General features: G+C 40.7%; 1 protein-coding gene across 5 annotated transcripts in view; it reads right to left on the reverse strand.

Annotated features, from left to right (window-relative positions):
* gramd4 (GRAM domain containing 4) overlaps nucleotides 1-24,418 on the reverse strand; it is a 136,093-nt gene that overhangs the window by 4,793 nt on the left and 106,882 nt on the right. For 4 of the 5 annotated variants that reach the window (XM_023952572.1, XM_023952571.1, XM_023952574.1 and 1 more), the window contains 6 exons: nucleotides 10,762-10,916; nucleotides 7,461-7,478; nucleotides 6,542-6,686; nucleotides 1,426-1,519; nucleotides 1,143-1,233; nucleotides 720-788 (listed from right to left, as the gene is read on the reverse strand). In XM_023952572.1, the coding sequence (XP_023808340.1) occupies nucleotides 720-788; nucleotides 1,143-1,233; nucleotides 1,426-1,519; nucleotides 6,542-6,686; nucleotides 7,461-7,478; nucleotides 10,762-10,916 (572 nt within the window). The remainder of the gene's footprint in view (nucleotides 1-719; nucleotides 789-1,142; nucleotides 1,234-1,425; nucleotides 1,520-6,541; nucleotides 6,687-7,460; nucleotides 7,479-10,761; nucleotides 10,917-24,418) is intronic. The other variant, XM_023952573.1, reaches the window with a different exon arrangement.

Raw genomic sequence — 24,418 nt, forward strand, 5'->3', positions numbered from 1 at the left:
TTAATTTGGTTTGGAATCTTGGTTTGATTTGCATGTTGGAATCTGACAGGAATTCCGTTTATCACTTAACAGAATTTTTATGTGGTATATTTTAGATGTCATCACAGTTATGTGAAATTAAAAAAAAATAATAACAAAATAAAGAATTACGTAGAATTAAAACCAGCAATGAAACCACAGCGCTAACTGAAAAAGTGGTATAATCCCACAGTTTATTATTTCCTATTAGATTCATTTAAAGATCGTTTTTGTTCTAAGAAAACAAGATAATCCCACCATTGTGTGAAACAGCTTCAAACGGGATTTTAGGGTGAAATTTAAGAACAAAATAATCTTCTCACAATTTGCCTTAAAACCATTTTAAGTGTAGATTGCTACAGTACAACTATGGTTCCAACCAGAAGAGGGGTGCTCATTACGTCGATCGCGATTGATCGCAGACCATCAAAAATAAATAAACCAAAATATAAATATATATTTAAAAAATAAAAAAAAGTCAGCAAATCATCACCCGTACCTTAAAATACATCACTTGATTGACATGTAAAAACCGCTAATCTGACATTCTCTGAAAAATACATCATTGTGTTTAACTACAATGGGAGCAGGGCTTCCACTGATCTTTGTTTTTTTGTTGTTAAATTTCTCTAACTTCTTCTTGAAAAGATCATTGCTTACTTCAGTCATTAAAATTTGTGTTAAAGTAAAAGAATTTGTACCTTCTGAGTAGAAGGAGTGGCTATAGAGATGCCCATCCCACTTCCTGGCAGGACTGACAACACTTTGTACTGCAGAGGAGAAGAAAATAGTGTTAGATAAGCTAACATTTCTAGCTAACGATGGAAAAATTCCAATATAAAAAAAAAGAAAAGAAAAAAAGAGTAGAAGTCTATCCATCCATCTTCCTCCGCTTATGCAGGACCGGGTCTCGGAGGCAGCAGTCTAAGCAGAGATGCCCAGACTTCCCCTTTCCCGACCACTTCCTCCAGCTCCTCTGGGGGGACCCAGAGGCGATGCCAGGCCAGCCGACAGACATAGTCTCTCCAGCGTGTCCTGGGTCTTCCCCTGAACCTCCGTCCAGAGGGACATGAGGAACACCTCCCCAGAGAGTAAGAGTAGTAGTTTCCCACAAATGAAAGTACCTTCTGAATGTCAGTGATGTCCACCAGCTTGATGACTTTATTCTTCTTAGATGAGCTGGATCTGGAGCTGGAGCTCTCAAAACACAGATAACTGACAGAGGAGAGGACAGAGTGAGATTAGAGGCGCCGGCAGCACCGGACAAACTCCATAGACGTCCTGTCAGAAACCATAAAGAAATTTGAAGGCTGCTGTTCTTAAGATAACTTCTGCCTCTGCTGATTGATGGATCTGCTCAAAGTCTTCTGTTTAATTTATTCCAGCAGACTGAAGTCAAACACTCACTTCTCTGTGACGTAGAGGACTCCGTTCCTGATGTAATCTGTGGGCATCTTCCGGTCTCTGTTGATCAGGCAGCATCTCCAGCCGTTCTCGCACACTGACAACACACACAGGACGCACTTCAGACAGGCAACACAACCAACTACCATACAGCTAAAGATTCCTATGATTGCTGAACTGGTTTACTCATCAATATTTTAAGGTTTTTGATCCTAAACAAAAATAGCATCTGTTTCAGTTACTCAGCACTGATAGATGTGAAGTCTAGACTTGTCATGATTTCTTTCCAAACCTCCAAGCATTGGGGGACCTTGGTATATGCCCTTTATAGATAGATAGATAGATAGATAGATAGAATTTATTCCAGACTCATGGTCCAATCAGTAAAAAGGAGTACACAGACCCACCATTTTTAAAAAGAAATACACAGTGTCAAGAATACACGAGCTGAGGTACAGTGTAAAGTTACAATTAATACAAAAGTTAATAAAAAGTACTTAAAAAATAAATAAATTAATTAACAAGGATAAGAATAAATACCAAGATAAAAAGATTACATATACCACACTATAAAATCTTAATTACAAAGACAAGTAAAAAGACAGTCCGGAAACGTATTGCACTAAATCTAATGTTGCTTATGGCCAAGATGAGAGTATTCTCTGAAGCGTTTAATCTGCAGATAAATTTGAACATAAGCGAGCGCATGCAAGCCCAGAGAGTGTTAATTCTGAGTGAAACGAAAAGATCACTAGCACTCGTCTTCCTTGGCTTATTTAAAAGCACTCTTAGAGCATCATTGTACGCCACCTGCAGCTTTCTCATACTGGCACTTTTATAGTTCGCCCAAAGATGAGCTGTGTACAGAGGAGTGCAAAAAGCTTTAAATAATGTCACCTTGACTCCTTCTGTACACATACCAAACTTTCGAGAAAGAGTGTTGGCCTGGCCATATACCACACGACACTGCCTGTAGATGTCGGCGTCATCTGACAAGTCCTCCGAAATGATATGCCCAAGATACTTGATCTTATTAGTACACACAAGTACAGCATTTGACAGGTAAAAATCAGGAAATTTTTGGTTTTTGTCTTCTTTTGTCCGATAGATCATAATCAGACTTTTTTGTGCATTAAAAATGATGTCATTATCAAGCCCATAGGCTGAACAGATGTTAAGCAATTGTTGAAGACCAGCAGTACTCGGACTCAACACAACTATATCGTCAGCATACATCAAATGGTTGATAATTAGATCTCCAGCCACACAGCCAGTGCGACAGGAATTAAGTTTAAGAGACAATTCATCCAAATATAAATTAAACAGAATAGGAGAGAGAATGCCCCCTTGCCTCACCCCGTTGGTGGATTTAAAAGGTTCTGACACCTGGTTTCCCCATTTAACCTGTATTGTTTGTTGAGCATACCAATACGCCAGAATACGTACAACACATTTGGGTACACCTCTCTTCGTCAGTTTCATAAATAATTTCTTATGATTTACCCTGTCAAATGCTTTAGAGGCATCTAAAAAACACAGAAAAACAGAGGAATTTAGACTCCTATATTTGTAAATCATTTCTTTAAGAGCATATATACACATGTCTAGGCCTGCACAATATACCGCAAATTTATCGTTATCGCAATATCCAGCTCTGCAATATGCATATCGCGAAAGACGGTGAATATCGCAATAAATGATAAACCCAAAATGTGTTAAAACAATCTTATGGCAGCTTGAAGCATTTAACGCATTAAATAAATCCCTTTGTGTTTTGACCAATCAGATGGACGCCTTCCCATTGTTTACCAATCAGATGGAGGCCTATTATGTTAGATGTTTGTCACATATGTCAATGAGGGTCATTTGGAGTATAATTTTCAAACTGTCGCAATGAAATGGGAATGATGTTTTTGGTTATTTTTCTATTTGTTTATATACCGCAAATTATATCGTTATCGCCATATTGATCATTTATATCGCATATCGCAAGTTTTCCTCATATCGTGCAGCCCTACACATGTCAGTACCAAGCTTTTCTTTAAACCCAAATTGATTGTGAGTCGTTTTCACAAACTCTGTAATCATGTCCAGCAGGATTATCTCAAAGAGTTTAGATAGTATACTAGCCAAAGCAATTGGTCTGTAGTTTTCAGTGCAACCAATCTTTCCAGCTTTGTTTTTTATCACTGGTACCAACATTACAGCTATCATAGAGTCTGGTAAAAATCCATGAACAAGAAAAGCTGTAAAACACATGGCAAGTAGTGGAGTTACCCTTGTACTGGCAAACTTCACATGCTCAGAAGATTTGGTGAACATTATGTGTTGTGATTATACCAGTGGTATCAGCATCATTGGCAACATACATATCACTCTGGACACAGTTAAATATTCTTATGTAGTGTTGTCGCCATAGCTCTAAAATATTTTCAGTGCCAGAGGCCCCGTCTACCACACATGGAATTGTTTTTATGCCAGCAGTATTAACTTTCACTTCTTTCCAGAAGTTTCGACTGTTGTGACAAAATAGATTCCTAGCCATAAAAGAGCGTATACCAAAAAGTCACAAAATCAACTTTTTGAACTTTTAAGTGTATTATAATGTTCATTCCTCACAAAAACAAACCCAAAGCAGTATTTAGATCGATACCCACGTTTCTGATTATTCCTCTAAAAACTTGCCCTCTGAGCACTGGCCCCTCCCAGCCCATGAAAACGAGCGGGTCCTAAGGAAGTGACGTAGACTAATGAAGAGTCTATGCTTCCAGCTCCGCCCCCAGGCTAACAGACACACCCACTTTCTCTGCAGAGCCAACAGTGCTGAGCAAAACACTTTCATTTTAAATGCACAGTACCATATATCTTCCAATTGTTTCCTGTTGAACAGGGTCTAACAGGTGCTCATTACTTTAGAGCAGTGCTTCTCAATTATTTTCTGCCACGCCCCCCTTAGGAAAAAGAAAATGTTTCACGCCCCCCCTGAACCCCCCCTCTCACACTCACACACACTTGCGCGGTGACAGTATATTAGGTTAGTATCTATAAAATTTGTGTAAGTCTACCTTAAATTGTATCTTTTAACATTAACAAAAGAGAAAAAGAACTATAAATCCACTTTCAACAAATATTAACTTTATTTAGCCACAGAAACCCTCTTATAGTCTAAAACAGAAAAGAAACTTAAAGTGCCTGAAATAAAAAAAAAGTCTGTCAGTCATTATTTAAACTAGAAACATTTTGACCAACTGAAGCATTTGATGCTGAGAAAAATAATTCAATTCATAAATAATATTGAGTGTAAATTGATCTGAAACATGAACACAGCAGCACCAATATATTTAATATTTTTAGTCTGAAGAAATAGATAAAAACATTGTTCTGATATTTTTTTTCTAAATGATGATTGTTTATTCATGATCTCATAAAGTGCAGCTGTTTTCATGCATTACCTGCTGTCTTTTTGTCTGTCTGACACCAACTAACCACAGGCAGACACAGAAAACATGGATGGAAAATAAAGACGTCATCAAAATGTCTACAATAGTTCATAAAGAATGACTTTTTAGCACGAGCTGAGGCATCTAAAGGCACAAGATGATCCAGGTGTTGAGCAACAGGCAGCTCTAGCAGTGATCCGCGTGCCCCGATTCACCTGGAAGACAGAGCCCACCCCACCCCTCCCCTTTGGTTCTCACTCGCGCAGCCGCGTGTGACAGGAGACAGGACCGCACAGCTGCAGGGACGGGGATTCACGGTTTCAGGCTGTTACAAACTCTGATAGAACACATTATAGGAACCGAATAGTGGACCAGATTTTTTTCCAAGCTCTGAGCCACTGTCACCGCAGCCCCCACGTTAAATTTGCGCACCGGACAATTGCCCGTATTACCTGTACCTAAAACCGCCACCACCGCGCGCGCCCCTGGCATCGCCCCACTATTTGAGAAGCACTGCTTTAGCGGCTGGTCTCTAATAGTGACCGGAGCTCCTTTAAGACATCCCCTCTCACTCCCCCGGTATGTGCAGCCAGGAAAATGATTCATGAGAAGCAATCATAACATTTGACAATGTTCTCATCATTTCAATCAATCCCGAAATATTCATCTGGTATGGCACGCATGTCCTAGGTTCAGAACCCTGTTTCGACCAGCTGGAGCCTGATGCTGGTCCAGCAATAAACACATCCAGACAGAAAATTTGTGGAGCAGATTTTAAACGAGACGATCAAATGACCTCTGCGATAAATCCACTTAAAGCTGAAGTAAAGATACATTTATGTTTTCATTGGTTACAATTTTTTTTATAAATGATAATCAGGATCCTCTAGTCTGACTTTCCCCACGAGTCTTAACAAGAAAGACAGAAAAGAGCAGATCACATCTTTCCTGTTTGGACATTCTGCTCGTAGAACACCAGTTTTTTTGAAGTATTTTATTTTTTGTTTGTCATCTCTGTAACCTCCAGTCTGAGGTTTAAATAATCTCACATGAAGCTGCTCTAGATGAGTGATTCTGTTAAAACAGACTAGTCAGTTTGGAGGTTTGTCTTCCAGGGAAAACATCCTGAACATTTTTTGCAGCTAGCAGGTGTGATGATAACATTTGAGTGTGTGTGTGAACAGGCCCCGCCCTTTTTGTACTACATTTAAACCTTACCGTAAAGATAAACAACCAGTAAACCTGTCTGCTCTATGCTGCTTCATGGTCTTACCTCCCCCCTCTCACTATCACCCCCCCCCTCTCTCTAGCGTCCCTCTCTCTTCTTCCCTTCTTTCCTTTTCCAAACATGGTTGAAATGAATAAAGTTTGGCCTCAATTACAAAAGGGGTTTGTTCAGACATACCTTTGGTTTGTCTGAAGATTAATAACCCCTCTTGTTAAAGTAAAATATGTCCAACACAAGAGGCCCTCAGCTCTCATCTGTCTGCCCAGCTGTTGGACAGGACAAGTTAAAAAAAAAATAAAAATAAAATAAACATCCTGTGGGCCTTCATGACTTCTGTCTTAATTCGCTCCTCAAACAGATTGAAACAGCTGTGTTTGCTCCAAAAGTGTGTTGAATTTGGAGGCCATGGAAGATACTGAACATCTGTAATGACCATAACCCTAACCCTCACCCGCTAGAGGGCGCTCTGACTCTGGGAGGTTGAAAACCTCGTGGAAGGCTCCCTTCTTGGTGCTGTGAGTGCGTCCCATATCGTCCTCCCTGCTGAGCCCGCTGGGAATGGTAGCGAGGCTGCTGCGGGACACCACCGGTTGAACCTGGAAGAGACGACAAGGGGGGCGGGACCACAGGGGCGGGGGCACAGGGGGAGGGGCGGGGCAGATAGAAGTAGGAAAAAGATACAGAAGTACAACAGGATGAACAGAGAGAAGAAATGGCACAAAGAGACAAAGTGTGATGAGAGAAACAGGAAGGGAAAACGGGAGGACAGAGAGGGGAGGCGGTTCTGGTTACTACGGCAACCACCGCACGCAGTTCTTGGTAGAAACGCATCCGTTAAACTCTGACAAGAAGTTCTGTCTCTTTCTCTCCTTTGATGGCGTGCACTTCGCTGCATAAAGCTCAGGTGAGACGTGCAAAGCTGAGTGGGCGTTCCATTCGCTCAGCATCCAAGGCGGGACCAGAAACACGGGTTAGTTCATAGAAACCATCATCCGTCTGAACATACATGTCCACCCACAGAAACACGGTCCAAGGTGCTCAACTCACAGCAGTTTAACTCTGGTGATCATTAGTAGGTGTTATGGGGAAGGGGGGTTTGGATGGACTAACATGGAACCAGCTGGTCTAAATGCACCCTAAGCTACACAGTTAGCACACGGCTAATTCTCAGAGAATCCGTCGCCATGGAGCCAAAATGTCAACACTTTTGATATTTTGTAGAGAAGAAATGAGTGTTCAGACACTTTGAACAGATTGGTTGACATTTTGGTCCATTTTATTCACAGGTTCTAAAGGCCAGGCCTGAGATGCATCACACACACACCCACACCCAGGAGAGGAACCAAAGGGAAGCACTCTAGAGCCCCTACCTTCTCAATGCAGGACAGCTGAGAGAAAGAAAGGACAGAGGACATCTGTGACTGCAGCCACAGCCAGGACACACATGCTCAAACCTTCCAGCGCACAGACACGTGGTGTGTCCGGCACAGACGGGATGACTTGTAATGCATTATTGAAGAGGATCTTTATGGGCAGTGATAATTTATTTATGCTGCCCCTTTGTTCAGTGCAGGGGGGCAGTGGGAGGTGGACGACAGCAAACCTGCAGCTGATGGAAGATCTGACCAAACCTGACTAGCCCACCCTCCGGTCATCCTTTAACCACGGTGGGGCCAAAAAGTATTTAGTCAGCCACTAACTGTTCCTCAACTATGACACAAAAAATGAGAAAAAAAATCCAGAAAATTACATTGTCTGATTGAATAATTTATTTGTAAATTATGGTGGAAAATAAATATTTGGTCAATCACAAAATTTCAACTCAATACTTAATATAATCTGTTATATAATCTTTGGTATTGAGAGCAAGCAAATGTTTTCTGTAAAATCTCTGTAAAAAATTTCTGTAAATCTTCACAAGGTTTTCACAAACTGTTTCTGGTGTTTTGGTCCATTCCTCCATGCAGATCTCCTCTAGAGCAGTGATGTTTTGGTCCATTCCTCCATGCAGATCTCCTCTAGAGCAGTGATGTTTTGGTCCATTATTCCCTGCAGATCTCCTCTAGAGCAGTGATGTTTTGGTCCATTCCTCCCTGCAGATCTCCTCTAGAGCAGTGATGTTTTGGTCCATTCCTCCATGCAGATCTCCTCTAGAGCAGTGATGTTTTGGCCCATTCCTGCATGCAGATCTCCTCTAGAGCAGTGATGTTTTGGCCCATTCCTCCATGCAGATCTCCTCTAGAGCAGTGATGTTTTGGTCCATTCCTCCATGCAGATCTCCTCTAGAGCAGTGATGTTTTGGTCCATTCCTCCCTGCAGATCTCCTCTAGAGCAGTGATGTTTTGGTCCATTATTCCCTGCAGATCTCCTCTAGAGCAGTGTTGTTTTGGTCCATTCCTCCCTGCAGATCTCCTCTAGAGCAGTGATGTTTTGGTCCATTCCTCCCTGCAGATCTCCTCTAGAGCAGTGTTGTTTTGGTCCATTCCTCCCTGCAGATCTCCTCTAGAGCAGTGATGTTTTGGTCCATTCCTCCATGCAGATCTCCTCTAGAGCAGTGATGTTTTGGTCCATTCCTGCATGCAGATCTCCTCTAGAGCAGTGATGTTTTGGTCAATTCCTCCATGCAGATCTCTAGAGCAGTGATGTTTTAGGGCTGTCATTTCAACTCCCTCCAAAGATTTTCTATGGGGTTGAGATCTGGAGACTGGTTAGGCCACTCCAGGACCTTAAAATGCTTCTTATGAAGCCCCTCCTTTGTTACCAGGGTAACATGTGTTTGGGAAGGTTGTCATGCTGAAAGACACAGCCATGTTTCATCTTCAGTGCTGATGGAAGGAGGTTTTCATTCCAAATCTGCCCATACATGGCTCCAATCATTCTTTCCTTTACATGGATCAGTCGTCCTGGTCTCTCTCCTGAAAAACAGCCCCACAGCATGATGCTTCCACCCCCATGCTTTACAGTAGGCCTGGAGTTCTTTGGATGCAGCTCAGCATTCTTTCTCCTCCAACCAGTAGAGTTCTTACCAAAAAGTTCTACTGTGGTTTCATCTGATCATAGGACATTCTCCCAATCCTCTTCTGGATCCTCCAAATGCTCTCTAGCAGACTGTAGACGGTTCTGCACATGTACTGGCTTTAGCAGGGGGACACGTCTGGCCCTGCAGGGTTTGAGTCCCTGGTGGTGTAGTGTGTTACTGATGGTAGCCTTTGTTACTTTGGTCCCAGCTCTCTGCAGGTCATTCACTAGGTCCACCATGGGATTCTGGGATTTTTGCTCACCGTTCTTGAGATCATTCTGACCCCACGGGGTGAGATCTTGGGGGGAGCCCCAGATGGAGGGAGGTTCTCAGTGGTCTTGTATGTCTTCCATGTTCTAATAGTTGATTTCTTCACTCCAAGCTGCTTACCTGTAGCAGATTCAGTTTTCCAGCCTGGTGCAGGTCAACAATCTGGTTTCTGGTGTCCTTAGACAGCTCTCTGGTCTCCACAGTGGAGTTTGGAGTGTGACCGTCTGAGGTTGTGGACAGATGTCTTTTCTATACATAACCAGTTCCAATCGGTGACATTAATACAGGTAACAGTGGAGGACAGAGGATCCTCTACAGAAGAAGTTACAGGTCTGTGAGAGACAGAACTCTAGCTTGTTTGTTTATTGACCAAATATCCATTTTACACCATTTACAAATAAATTCTTTAAAAAAAAAATCAGAAAATGTGATATTCTGGATTCTTGGCATATTGTGTTCCTCATTGTTGAGGTTTACCGATGATGAACATGCCTCTCATCTTTTTAAGTTGGAGAACTTAAACAATTGGTGGCTGACAAAACCATTTTTTGACCCTCTGTAACTTGTTTTCTAACATTGTATTAAATTGTTTTTTGTGTTAATGCTTTAAATTTCTTCGGCAACAAAAATAAACATAAATGCTTTTTTCTGCAGGTATACAAAAAAAGAAAAGAAAAGAAAAGAAAACGTAAATATTTGACCACCTTTAGCTGGACAGCCCATAGTTTCAAATTTGGCCACGTTTTTTTCTTTAGACTTTTTTATTTCATTTTTTTATTGTATTTAAAAAAAAAATATATATATATATATATATATATAAAAATTTATTTAGCAGCTGCCAAATGCTGCTACAAAAAAAGTCAGTCAGTTAACTTTAAAAAGCCAAGAAGAACATTGTTCTATGGTTCCTCCAGGGTTTAAATCTGTTATAATCAAGAATTTTAAAACTATTTTTAAACTAATGCGTTCCGAAATATGGCATCTATTTGGGATCCTAACTCCTAAAAAACTATCAATTTGTTCAAAAACCTATTGTATTTTTCTAAACTAAGTCAAAGAAGTGATACAAAATAAATTTTAAGGAGTATTTGATGATTTTTCTAATAAAAACAGCAGCAACCTTTGATTCTGATTATTATGTAAAAAATGTTAGGGCTACAATAATGTCGCTATCTGGTGGACACTAATAAAAGTACAAGTTAAGTACCAGTACTTTGCTGCTTCATTTTGATGACCGTCTTTTTCTAAAAATTAAGAAAAATGCATTCAACATCATTTAAATGGTTTTAAAAACAGATCTTACATTAACCTTATAGCATTGACGTGGTGTGAATTTTCCTGCATCAACAGTTGGTATAGCAGAAAAGAGAAGGTGTTCTTACCCGACGGGAAACGGTGGCGTTAGTCCTCTCTTTCAGCTGTGGGTCAGTGGGAAGGCTGTTCCACACGATGTAAGGTGTGTCATATTTGTCTCGGAGCTTCGGGCAGCTTTTAAACATGAAGTCTATGATGAAGAACTTGATTCCAGCGTACACACCTGAGCGTGAGAATAAGAGAAAAGAAGAAGTGAAAAAAGTGCCAACAAGACAGATTATCAACAAAAATTCCCCCAATAACTTTGAAATGCTTCAGGAGGTACCTTTGTAGTTTTTGGAATTCTCTGATGTAAAAAAAACTCATCAAGCTAAAGCAAACATTTTTGTCAGGAACATCTTCCATTATTCCAAAGATATGTAGTGATTACAAAAATATCATAATCAATCAAACTTTATTAAAAAGTGCTTTTCATACAACTGCGCAACTCGAAGTGGTTGTTATGTGCTGCTGCATCCCAACACTCTGCTCACCTGGCAGGTGAAGCCAATGGTCTTGATCAGCACCTGCCAGGTATTTAAGACAGGAGAGGCAATCCAGAGAGAAGAGAGCAGGAGGCTGAGGAGCAGTTGGTTTGAGTTGGAGCTGTGCTGGTTGGTTTTCATTTTCTCTTGATTCCTTCTTGGTCCTCAGCAGTCTTATACTGCTGGGTTTTGTTATTTTAGTTTGGGGTTGGACCTTGGTAGTCCTTATTTGCGGGCTTTTTTTAATTTATTTTTAATAGTTAGATTCTGTTAGGCAGCCTTAGCAGGGAGCTGCTGACTCCAACGGTCAACGTGGCTGGGTCAGTTGTCTCCCTGAATTATTTTCTGTTTGGCAAAGGCTCCAATCCCTCGGTTTTGTCTTTTTTTGGGACCAGCACAGTAATTATTTCTTTTTGTTTTACAGGACACAGGTTATTTCTACCACTTAATAAACTGTGTTCTTAACTTATTTGGTGTCCATCATCCATATGTTTTGGCCCCTTTGTGATTTTCCCCTAGACTGGGACAGGTTTGCCTGTCGGGGCCGTAACAGTGGTTTAACATTTAAAACAAAAAAAACACAGATTATAATACCCCCCCCCCCCCCTTTACCTCTTCCACTCCCCTCCATTAAAAACATACGACCCCTTGACCCCACACAATGAATACTTATGAAAGTAACTTCTAAAAGAAACTTCAGGCCTGGCTCTGCTGTGAGGAAACAGTATTTGGGAATCTCTTCATACCAGGAGCAGCTCGGATGTAGGAAAATCACCAGTGCCCCCCCCCCCCCCCCCCCCCCCCCCCCCCCACACCGGGACGGCAAAGGGGCCTACTTCACAGCCGTGAGGCTTTAAAGTTAAACTCCAGCTGCCCAAAAAAGGGCAACAACCACCGACCAAGCCGACAAGCCCTGATAGAAAAGATCCCCACGAGAAACACTGTGGCTAAAATCATGACAAGATGCTAAAATTAAAGACATAAGATGTATATAAAAACATAAAATTGAGAATAAGATTGAATGAATAAAATATATAATAAAACTAACAGAATAAATAAGCAGATAAGATAAACTAAAATCCAAATTAAAAAGGTGGGTCTTTTGTTATGCAAATTGTATTTAAGTATCAAAAAGATAAAATTCTTTGTTTTTCAATTAACTTCTGGATGATGTGACTTGATATTGTGTTCTATTAAGTAGGGGTGTTGGAAAAAAAATCCTTTCTGCGATACATGGCGATAGTTCATTTGGCGATTCTTTTTTTTTTGTAATTCAAGTATTTTATTGAGTTTTCACAGTTTACATGTACAACAAACCCCCCTAATAAAAACAAAAAACACCAAAATAAAAATAAAAACAGAACATAAACATAAACAAGTGAGGATTACCGATAACAGTTTGCCATACATAGTGTATTAACGTGTCATCATTAAGGCATCATTGATAGATAAAGATAAAAGCTGTCCCATTTTTCAGCCACATATATATTTTTGCAACTCACTTTTCCTAACATCTTTTCACAGGCGCTATTTTCTATAATTTTTTCTTTCCACATTTTTAGCGTTGGGATTTGGGGTTCTTTCCATAATTTCAAAATAAGACGAGCACATGTCACCAGTCCAGTATTCAATACTCTGAAAGTAGTTTTGCTTAGTAGCGGCACCTCTTTTCTATCCCCTAAGAGACATAGTCTTGGAGATTTGTGAAGTTCACATGCTATCCAGCCCTGTATGCATTCCAACACTTTACTCCAAAATGTAGAAATAAGTGAGCACTCCCATATTGCATGAATAAAGGTACCTCTCTCCTTATGACACTTCCAACACAGATCATTTTCACTGATTCCCATCACATGAAGTCTAGATGGAGTGTGGTAGTACCTGTTAAGTATTTTACATTGAATAAATTTGCCTCTGGCTTCCCTGATGTAAATTCCATTGTCAGAAAGAATTGTTTGCCATGAATCATCATCAATTGTACAACACAGGTCTCTTTCCCATATTGTTTTAAGTCATTTGCTTGTGTTTTTTTTTAGCCCATGGGCAGATTTTATACCATTTGAATGCCTTGCTTAGCAATGTGGGTAGTCGTAGAAAGTTTTCTATTGGATTTCCATCTTGCGACAACCCAACTTTCCCTTTCAAGCAAGTTGTAAATACCTCCAAAAGTTGCCATGTCCTTCCAAATTATATTTCATCTTAATGTCATCATATGACATGAAAATATCCCCTTGGAATAAATCGCCACTTGTTCTAATACCTTTTTGCAACCACTGTGCCCAATAGATAGATTGTTTACCAATCTTAATTTTAATGTTGTGCCATAAAGATGCATACTTTTGAAGTTGTGGAGAGAGCTTACACTTTTTATGCATCTCTAACCATACCATCTTTGAGAATTCCAAGATTGGGTTATTGGTCTTGCTTCGCCGTTCACCTGGCTTTTGCACTAATATCTCCATCGGTGTATATGGGAACGTAATGCCCCGTTCTACTAGGACCCAGTCTGCGTCCAACTCTCTACCAACCCAGTGCTTTGTCAGTCTTGACATCTCAAAGGAGATGCTGTAGTGTTCTATATTAGGTAGAGCTAATCCGCCATCTTTTTTTGGTTGGCAGAGCCAAAGAAAATCTTTAATCATTTTATTATATCTTAGTAGCATTTGTTTTGGGATGCTCATTGGTAACATTCCAGTGTAGTAATTAATTAGCGGGGCCACAGCCATTTTTATTGTATTAACCTTACCCCATAACGTCAAGTTTAACTTACTCCACTTATCTAAATTAGTTTTAGTTTTGGTGAGTAATTTTTCCATATTATCTGCCATAATGTCAAGAATACTTGGGTTCAGATCAATACCTAAATATTTCATCCCTTTATCTACCCATCTGCAGTTAAAACCAGACAGCAAGTTTGGGGTGCAAGTTTGAGATACTGGCATTGCCTCTGATTTGTGCCAATTTATTTTATACCCAAAAAGTTTGGAGTATTCATTAATAACCTCTAGTAGAGTTGGTATGGAGTTAGCGGGGTCTTGGTTCAGTATTAGAATATCATCCGCATACAGAAATAGTTTATGGTCCCTATCCCCTCCATATACGCCCTTAATTCTAGAATCTTCCCTGATTTGGATAGCCAGGGGTTCCAAAAATATTGTGAGTAAGAGCGGGCTGAGACTGCATCCCCGACGGGTTGATCTAGAGATATCAAAAAAAGGAGATAGTACCCCATTTGTGAAAACTGCAGCTTTTGGTCCCGAGTATAATGTCTTGATCCACCGGCAAACGTCTCCAAATCCAAATCTTGTTAGTACTGTAAACAAAAATTTCCCAACCCTATCGAAAGCCTTTTGGGCATCAAGGGATATTGCGACTACAGGGTTGGAGCTAGGTTTATTCATCCATAGAAGATGTAGTAATCTCCTCATGTTATCAGCTGACAGTCTATTTTTGACAAAACCAACTTGATCTTGACTTGAGCTTTACCGTCTTTTCACCCTTCTCATAGATAGTTTCTTTTGAGCCGAAAAAGTGCATATTCAGCCTTTTTGTTATATGTTTCATGGAGGTTAGATTTCAGTTTACAAATTTCTTTAAATTTACTTTCATTATGGTTTTGTGCTAGCTGTTTTTCCCACTTCTTTTATTCCTTTTTTCTCCCTGCTCTCTCTTGCTTTTTTAGAGCTATAGCCCAGACATTTTCCTCTCATGAATGCCTTAAGAGCATCCCATACCGTGGCCATCCTGTCAGTTGATCCAATATTTACATCTAAAAAACATTTGATTTCCTCTTTCAATGATGCTACAAACTGTTCATCCAGCAGGATACCCAAGTTTAGTCTCCATCTACCACGCTTAATTTTACCCATTTGTAAATGAATGTGTAGTTCCACTGGTGCATGATCAGTGAGGGCAATAACACCTATTTCACAATTGGTAACTAGTTCAGTGCTTGAGTTTGAGATAAGAAAATAATCAATTCGAGAATAAGATTTGTGGGAGTGTGAGTAGAATGTATATTCCCTTTCCAAGGGGTGTACAAGTCTCCAGACATCTACCAACCCAATTTCCTCTTTAAGAGAATTTAATGCCAACCCTTTTCTGGTGTTGGACTTAACATTGTTAGTACTTTTATCTAGAAAATCATCGGACACCTGGTTAAAGTCCCCACCTATTAATATATGTCCTTCTAAATTACTCACCATCTTATTAATCTTGTAAATAAAGTCAGGTTCATCCCCATTTGGGGCATACACATTCACCAAAACAACCTTAATCCCATTAATAAGGGCCTGAATGCATAGCAGTCGTCCATCATCATCCTGAAGCTTCTTCTTTCTCTTTTGGCTTTTCCCATCAGGGGTCGCCACAGCGAATCATCCTTTTTCACCTCACTCTATCATGAACATCTTCTACCCTAACATTAGCCAACTTCATGTCCTCTGTTAAGACATCCATATATCTCCTCTTTGGCCGTCCTCTTGCCCTCCGGCCAGGCAGCTCCATCTCCAACATCCTTCTACCAATATATCCACTATCCCTCCTCTGAACATGTCCAAACCATCTCAGTCTGGCTTCTCTGACTTTGTCGCTAACACAGGCAAAATGAGCCGTCCCTCTGATGTACTCGTTCCTTATCCTATCTAACCTGGTCACTCCTAAGGAGAAACTCAACATCTTCATCTCCACTACCTCCATATCAGCCTCTTGTCTCTGTCTCACTTCTACCGTCTCTAACCCATAGAGCAGAGCTGGTCTCACCACTGTCTTGTACACCTTTCCTTTGAGTCTTGCTGACACTCTTCTGTCACACAACACTCCTGACACTTTCCTCCACCCGCTCCAACCTGCCTGCACTCGCCTCTTCACCTCTTTTCCACACTCCCCATCACACTGAACTGTTGACCCCAAGTACTTAAACCTTCTTCAGCTCAGCCCCCTGTAACCTAACACTTCTACCTTGATCCCTCTCGTTCAGACACATGTATTCTGTCTTACTACAACTGACCTTCATGCCTCTTCTTTCCAGAGCAAACCTCCACCTCTCTAGCTGTTCCTCCACCTGCTCGTTACTCTCACTGCAAATTACAATGTCATCCGCAAACATCATTGTCCAGGGAGATTCCTGTCTTACCTCGTCTGTCAGCCTTTCCATCAGCATAGCAAACAAAAAGGGACTCAAAGCTGATCCTTGGTGTAGTCCCACCTCCACCTTGAACTCCTCTGTCTGACCTACAGCACATCTCACCACCGTCATACTTCTCTCATACATGTCTTGAACTACTCTGACATACTTCTCTGCCACTCCAGACGACCTCATACAGTACCACAGCTCCTCCCTCGGCACCCTGTCATACGCCTTCTCTAAATCTACGAACACACAATGCAGCTCCTTCTGACCATCTCTGTACTTTTCCATCAACATTCTCAAAGCAAAAATGGCATCAGTGGTGCTCTTACGGGGCATGAAACCACACTGCTGCTCACAAATCTCCACCTTCTTCCTAAGCCTTAGCCTAAGCCTAAGCTTCCACTACTCTTTCCCACAGCTTCATTGTGTGGCTCATCAACTTTATTCCTCTATAGTTGCTGCAGTTCTGCGTGTTACCCTTGTTCTTAAAGATCGGGACCAGAACGCTTCTCCTCCATTCCTCAGGCATCTTCTCACTCTAAAATCCTATTGAACAAACTCGTTAGAAATTCCACTGCTGTCTCTCCTAAGCACTTCCATACCTCCACAGGTACGTCATCAGGACCAACGGCCTTTCCGCTCTTCATCCTTTTCAGAGCCTTCCTAACCTCATCCTTTCCAATCTCTGCTACTTCCTGCTCCACAACAACCACATCTTCCTCCCTTCTTTCCCTGTAATTTTCCTCGTTCATCAGCTCCTCAAAATACTCCTTCCATCTTTTCTGTACACTCTCCTGGGTTGTTAGCACCTTTCCATCTCTATCCTTAATTACCCTTATCTGTTGCACATCCTTCCCATCTCTGTCTCGCTAGCCTGTACAAGTCCTTCTCTCCTTCCTTTGTGTCTAACCTGTCATATAGCTCATCGTAAGTTTTCTGTTTGGCCTTTGCCACCTCTCTCTTCACTCTACGCTGTGCTTCCTTGTACTCCTGTCTACCTTCCTCAGTCCTTTCTACATCCCACTTCCTTTTAGCCAACCTCTTCCTCTGGACGCATTCCTGTACTTCCTCATTCCACCACTAAGTCTCTTTACAGTCTTTCCTCTTTCCAGATGACACACCTAGCACCTTCCTACCTGTTTCCCTGATAATCTCTGCTGTAGTTTCCCAGTCATCTGGAAGCTCATCCTGACCACCCAGGACCTGTCTCAACTTCTGCCTAAATTCCTCACAAGTTTCTTCATTCTGTAGCTTCCACCACTTGGTCTTCTTTTCTGTTTTCCCTCTCTTCTTCTTCCTGACCTCCAGAGTCATCTTACACACCACCATGCGGTGCTGTCTGGCTACACTCTCTCCTACCACCACTTTGCAGTCATTAACCTCTCTCAAATGACCTCGTCTAGGATGTAGTCCACCTGAGTACTCCTACCTCCACTTCTGTATGTCACTCTATGTTCCTCTCTCTTCTGGAAGTAAGTGTTGACTACAGCCATTTCCATCCTCTTCACAAAGTCCACCACCATCTGTCCCTCCAGATTCCTTTCCTTCACACCAAACCTGCCCATCTCCTCCTCATCACCTCTATTGCCCTCACCAACATGCCCATTAAAGTCTGCTCCAATAACAACTCTCTCTCCTCTGGGGATACTCTCTATGACCTCATCCAACTCACTCCAGAATCTCTCCTTCACTTCTAACTCACAGCCAACCTGTGGCGCATACCCACTGACTACATTCACCATCACCCCTTCAATTTCTAACTTTAGGCTCATCATCCTGTCTGAGACTCTTTTCACCTCTAGAACACTGTTTACAAACTCCCCCTTCAGAATCACTCCTACCCCGTTCCTCTTCCTATCAACACCATGATAGAACAGTTTGTATCCTCCTCCAATACTACGTGCCTTGCTGCCCTTCCACCTTGTCTCCTGCACACACAGTACATCTACCTTCCTTCTCTCCATCATGTCTGCCAGCTCTCTGCCTTTCCCTGTCATTGTGCCAACGTTAAGAGTCCCTATTCTCAAACCTATGTTCCTGCCTTTTCCCTTCTCTCTCTGGCCACGGACCCTTCTGCCTCCCCTCTTTCTTCGACCAACAGTAGTCAAATTTCCACCGACACCCTGTAGGTTAACAGCATCGGTGGCGGTCGTTGTTAACCTGGGCCTCGACCGATCCGGTGTGTTTAAAGTGTTGTGGATGATTCGCATGGTTATTTTGGCAATTTTTACACCGGATGCCCTTCCTGACGCAACCCTCTCTATTTATCCGGGCTTGGGACTGGCACAGAAGTAACTGGCTTGCAACCCCTGTGGCTAGATTTATCATCATCCTGAAGCTGCTTTAGAAATACAAAGTTAAGTTTTTTGTTGATAAGTGTCATCACACCACGGCTTTTATTCGATACCGAGTTGTGAAACACTTGGCCAATCCAGTCTCTTCTCATTTTTAAGGCTTCCTTATCATTTCCAAAATGCGTTTCTTGGATACACGCAACATCAGTATCATGAAATTTTTAGGTGACTGAGAACTTTTTTCCTTTTAATCGGCGTGCTGCAGCCATTTATATTCCAAGACACCAGGTTAATATCCATATTACCCATTGTTATATAATTTTAGAGCCATTTCCTTCCATTCATTCTTTCAGTCCCACCAATCTTATATTCTTCTGCCGATGTCTGTTTTCTTGATCATCCGCACAAGCCCAAAGTAGCTCCAGCTTCTTAGCTAACAGCTTCTTGTCTTTGGCCACGTTACCAACTTAGTCCACCATGTCCGAAATGCGGTTCTCGGCTCCAGTTAGCCGTAGTTGGATTGCACTTACGGTGTTCTTTAACTCTGTCGTGTCAGACTTAATTAGCGAAACATCACTTGCCACCGTATTCAGTGTAGCTCCCACTTTAGTCATTTCTGCAAGCAGGTCGCTTATTTCGGTCCTCTGGCCCTCATGTTGATTAGCAGGGCTAGCTTCGCCAGTACAGACAGTCGGGAGGTACGTTTGTATACTTCGTTTTTTCTGACTCATGGCGATGTTTCGGATGGGAGAGAAAAAATATTATTGTATCTTAACAAGTTTAGCTGTGTTTAAATTATGCAGATGGGAAGAGTTTCGTAATTTGACGTAGAAAACTAAGACGGGGTATGGAGCTCATCCATTATGCAGCCATATCCTGGCACCTCATCACGTGACTCCCTCATTTGGCGATTCTTTTATTGACTCAAATGCTGTCAGGACGATATTCATTCAATTATTTATGGGCTTCCTTCAGCGTCTGACTTGTTTTCCATTTCAACCTCCAACCGCTAGCTGGCAGCAGAGAACACAGCTCTACAACACAAAACAACTACAAGAGCTGAGCCACAAGCAGCTCTTTCTGTTGTTCTGAGACATCAACTACTTTTACTTGGGGCGGGTACTGAACCCAAACTCTGTTCCATGTTGCTGCCAGTATCAGATAAAAACATGGATTGCGGTGCTTTGGAGAAAAATAAACGTCCTGGTTCAATGAACGTCACAATGAAAAACAACAAAAACAAAAAACTGCTACTCTGTTTTTGTGTCCAACGCTCTGAAAAAAGGCCATCGTCGTGGTGTTGAGCGGTGTAATCTGTGTTTACTTCCACGTGTGAGAACGTGGAGCTGCAGCTGCAGAGCAGACTGTCATGGAAGCAAAGCATCTGAGCCACATTAAAGCTCTTCATCCTATCATGCTGCCTCATCATCATCACTTTATTGTTTCTGGATGGAATTTGTTTTTTTCTCCTTTATTTTTGAAGCTCTGTTCACTACATTAAACTACATTTATGTGTGAAATAAACAGCACTTTATTTCCTCAATCATACTTTTAGAACCTGATTGGTTAAGGAACATTCATTCTATTTTTTTTTCTTTTACTGAAAAATATTTTGTTTTGGAAATCAGACAATGCCGACTGTTCCCTTTATATATTTTAAGTTACCAAAATAAAAGCACAATGAATTTGCCTGGATAAAAGCAACTTATATATGAGATCCAGTTGCAATGCTTAACATTGTGATCATTAAATAAACTGAATTTGACCATTTTATTACAATGGAAGACGTACTGACATTCAGGTAGAGTTCTTTCTAAGTCATATTCAAAAAATCAAACAAAGAAAATGCGTTCTGGTACAAAATCGGAATATGTATCGTTAAGCCAGACTCTTGCAGATACACACCCGTACTATTAAGATATTTGTGGCTGATTAGAGCACACACAGGTTTGTGCAGATCGAAGCAGAATGAGAGAGGTTTCTGCCAGACAAATTTATCAGATTAAGAGACCAGCTGCTGTCAAAAAGCGGAAAGCAGAGATTTGAAGCTGCTGGTGTCTCTGGAGTCTCACGAACATCAAGGTGCAGGATCCTTCAGAAGCTTGCAGCTTTATGTAAACCTTCTATTCAGTCACCACTAAACAGAACTCTCAAGCAACAGCAGCTGAAATGGGCCCAGACCTACATGAAGACCAACTAAAGAGAGATGGTCGGCCCCCTTAGGGTCCCTGAAGGTGTGAAAATGACCTCTGAAAAGTAGGTGGAGCTTCTGACTGACCACATTCCTCCATGGTACAAAAAGAGGGAAAATCTCCAAGATGGCCGCCAAGTTGCATACACACAGGCTGGCAGGTCCTGTGTGTTTGTAACAAAGAAGGCCCAAAAAACTCAAAACGGCCTGGAGTCTCCCATTAATACGTCTATCTGTAGTTTTTATGGCATTTTATCTTTTCTGGAGTCTGATGTGTCCACGAAAAATGGATAATAACGCAACTCTTTATTCAACAAAGAGGAGTCAACAACTTCTGTTTGAAAGGGTTCTGGATTTTGGACATGCAAGACCACCTCCAGGTAAACATGAACAAGTAAAATCAACAAGGCCCCTCCAGAGGCTTATCAACCTTGTGATGATACTCATTTTGGCTGGTGATATTGAGATAAATCCTGGACCTGTTCTGAGCTATGACTTGGATGGACTACAGCCAGCACCACAGCTAACCAGGCTATCACTACATCGGGCTTGGCTATCACCCCAACTACACAGATTCCCTCATCAGCCACAGCTAAGTGGGCTCTCACCTCAGCTCCCTGGGCAACAGTTGCACCTAACCAGGCCTCCTCCACCTCAGCTCCCCAGGACACAATTATTGGACACAGGTATACCGCAATTAACAATGTTAAACACAAATGAACATTGTTTCACAAGTTCTTCATCAATAACAGACGCAAAAAAAAATAAAAAAAAAAACAACAGAAAATACGATTTTTCCAAACACTCAATAATGCAAAAGTTATCTGGGATTCCACGTCAAAACCAAAAGGAATTCTACCTGGCCACATCAATGTTCGCAGTGTTGTTAATAAAAGTGAGCAAATTGAACATCTGCTAAGTGAATCCAATATTGATATGCTAGGAATATCTGAAAGTTGGCCGACTTCGACTTCACCTACAGCTGCCATTACTATCCCAGGATACAAATTATTCAGAAAAAAATAGAGAAAATGGAAGAGGTGGGGGGGGGGTTGATTTATATCAAAGATCATTTTAAATGTGAGTTAATTAGTTGGCCAGAGGAAACAGGAATTGAATGTATAGGTCTAAATGTAACACTTCATTCTACAATGTCTTTTACTGTGATTTGTATGTACAGGCCTCCTTCTGCCAAGGACATCTTTTATGATCAGTTTGAGTCTATTTTAAATCACTGTAATTCTTCAAGAGAGATTATTGTTATGGGTGATCTAAACATCAATTGGGATAATATACCAGACAGGAAGAAATTAGAACAGCTTGTTGTTAAACACACATTGACACAGATCATAAATGGTCCAACAAGAGTAACAACTTTGTCTAAAACTAAAATTGATTTAATATTTAATAACAAACCTGATAGAATTACCAAGACATTTAATTTCCTGTCTGGTCTCTCTGACCACAACTTCATTTTCCGTGTGAGAAAAATCAGGAACCAGCGCACAACACGATAAGTCAGAGGGATACCGTACACTTTTATTCCTAAAAATGTGCAACAGCATTTAAAAAATGATCTTGAACATCTCAATTGGACAAATGTAGTTGAAAACAATAACATCGAAGAAAGCTCAAATCTCCTTATACGAATGATCAATGACACACTGGCTCATTTCTCAAAGAAAGGAGAATCCAAACAATTTAAAGAAAACCTACCATGGATTAATAATGATATTAGACAATTAATGAGAGAGAGACAGTGCATTGAAAAAATCCCTAAAAACCAAAACTACAAGTGACCGTCAGATATTTACATCTCTTAGAAACAAGGTTATTAACCACATGCGTAAAGCAAGGGCAAACTTTTTCATTAATTCAATTATTGAAGCACATGGAAATGGAAAGATTGTATGGGAGCACCTAAACAAGCTATTAGGACGCAAAAAAGAGCATAACACCAGAAAGCTCCAGCTTAAGATAAATGGTGTATTAACGGACAATTTGGATATTATTGTCAACAGTTCTAATAACTTTTTTATTAGTTCAATTGAAGATTTAACGCGGCAACTAAAATGTCCAGATATCCCATGGAAATCTGTAGACAATAGTAAGCCAATATTTCATATTAAGGAAATATCTGCTCCTGATGTTCTAAAAATAATCTCATCCCTCAAAAGCTCCAAAGCTAGAGATGCATATGGTTTCTCTAGTCATTTTATCAAGCAACATAAAGATGTTCTCGCACACCCAATTGTACATCTGATTAATCTGTCTATTAACCATAGCATAGTGCCAACAACATGGAAAATTGCTAGGGTTATACCTGTTTTTAAGTCTGGGGACAAAACAAAACCTGAGAACTACCCTCCAATAAGCATTCTACCAATTATTTAAAACATCTTAGAAAAATCGGTCACAACACAACTAACTATACATCTCAACAATAGTCAAACCTCTCTCCATCCAATGCAGTTTGGCTTCAGAAAAAATAAATCCACTGATACAGCAACTTGTTATTTCCTTGAAAATGTGAAACAGCTGCTTGACAAGGGAGGCTTTGTGGGTGCTGTATTCCTTGATCTGAAACGTGTCTATGATACTATTAATCATGATGTTCTCCTTGCAAAGTTATCATATTTTAATTTCTCGAACAGTGCTCTCTGCTGGATGAAATCATATCTCCATGACAAAAAACAAGCGGTAGAAATTGAAAATTCACAGTCATCGTTTCTTAGTTGTTCAGATGGAGTTCCTCAAGGCTCAGTATTGGGGCCACTTCTATTTAGCTTGTATGTGAACAACCTGCCAGATGTATACAAAAAAACAAAAATACAATTATATGCAGACGATACAGTTCTATATGCTCATGCCAAAACAAAAGCTGAAGCAGCTGCAGTTCTGTCTGGAGCCATGGTTCCAATCTTTCAGTGGCTCCAAAAGTCATGCTTACATCTCAATACTAAAAAGACTATATGTATGTTTTTTTCACGTCAGCCAACGAGGGAAGAACAACCATCTATAGTGGTCAATAGGTAGCGATTGGAAGTCGTAGAACAATTCAAGTATCTTTGAAACACATAACTTTTAAAGATCATGTAAAGAAAATATCCAATATTGTTAAATTTAATCTGTCAAATTTTAAACAAATAAGGTCTTCTCTGACTACTGAGGCTGCAAAGGTTTATATGCATTGATTGATTTTTAGTCATATAACTTATTGTCTTACTACATGGTCCCAGACAAAAGAAAGCACTTTGAAACCCCTCAAGTCTCTGTTTAAGAGAACCCTGAAAGTTTTAGACAAAAAGCCTCTGCGTTTTCATTAATGTGACATTCTAACCAAGTATGGCATAATGGATCTTGAAAGTTATAAAATGTACATGGATGCCTGTCTCATTTTTAAAGTTTTGAATGGGCTGGCCCCTCCCCCCTTGTTAGATTTTATAAGTAAAAAAAAAAATGTTGGAATAGGCACCAAGGCTTTAACTCGAGGGGACTGTAATGTTTAAAGGCGCAGGACTAAATTCAGCCAAACTGAGGTGTCAATTAGAGGCACAAAGTTATGGAATACGCTGCCACAGCACA

This window comes from Oryzias latipes, chromosome 23 (assembly GCF_002234675.1).
Source record: "Oryzias latipes chromosome 23, ASM223467v1".
NCBI lineage: Eukaryota > Metazoa > Chordata > Actinopteri > Beloniformes > Adrianichthyidae > Oryzias > Oryzias latipes.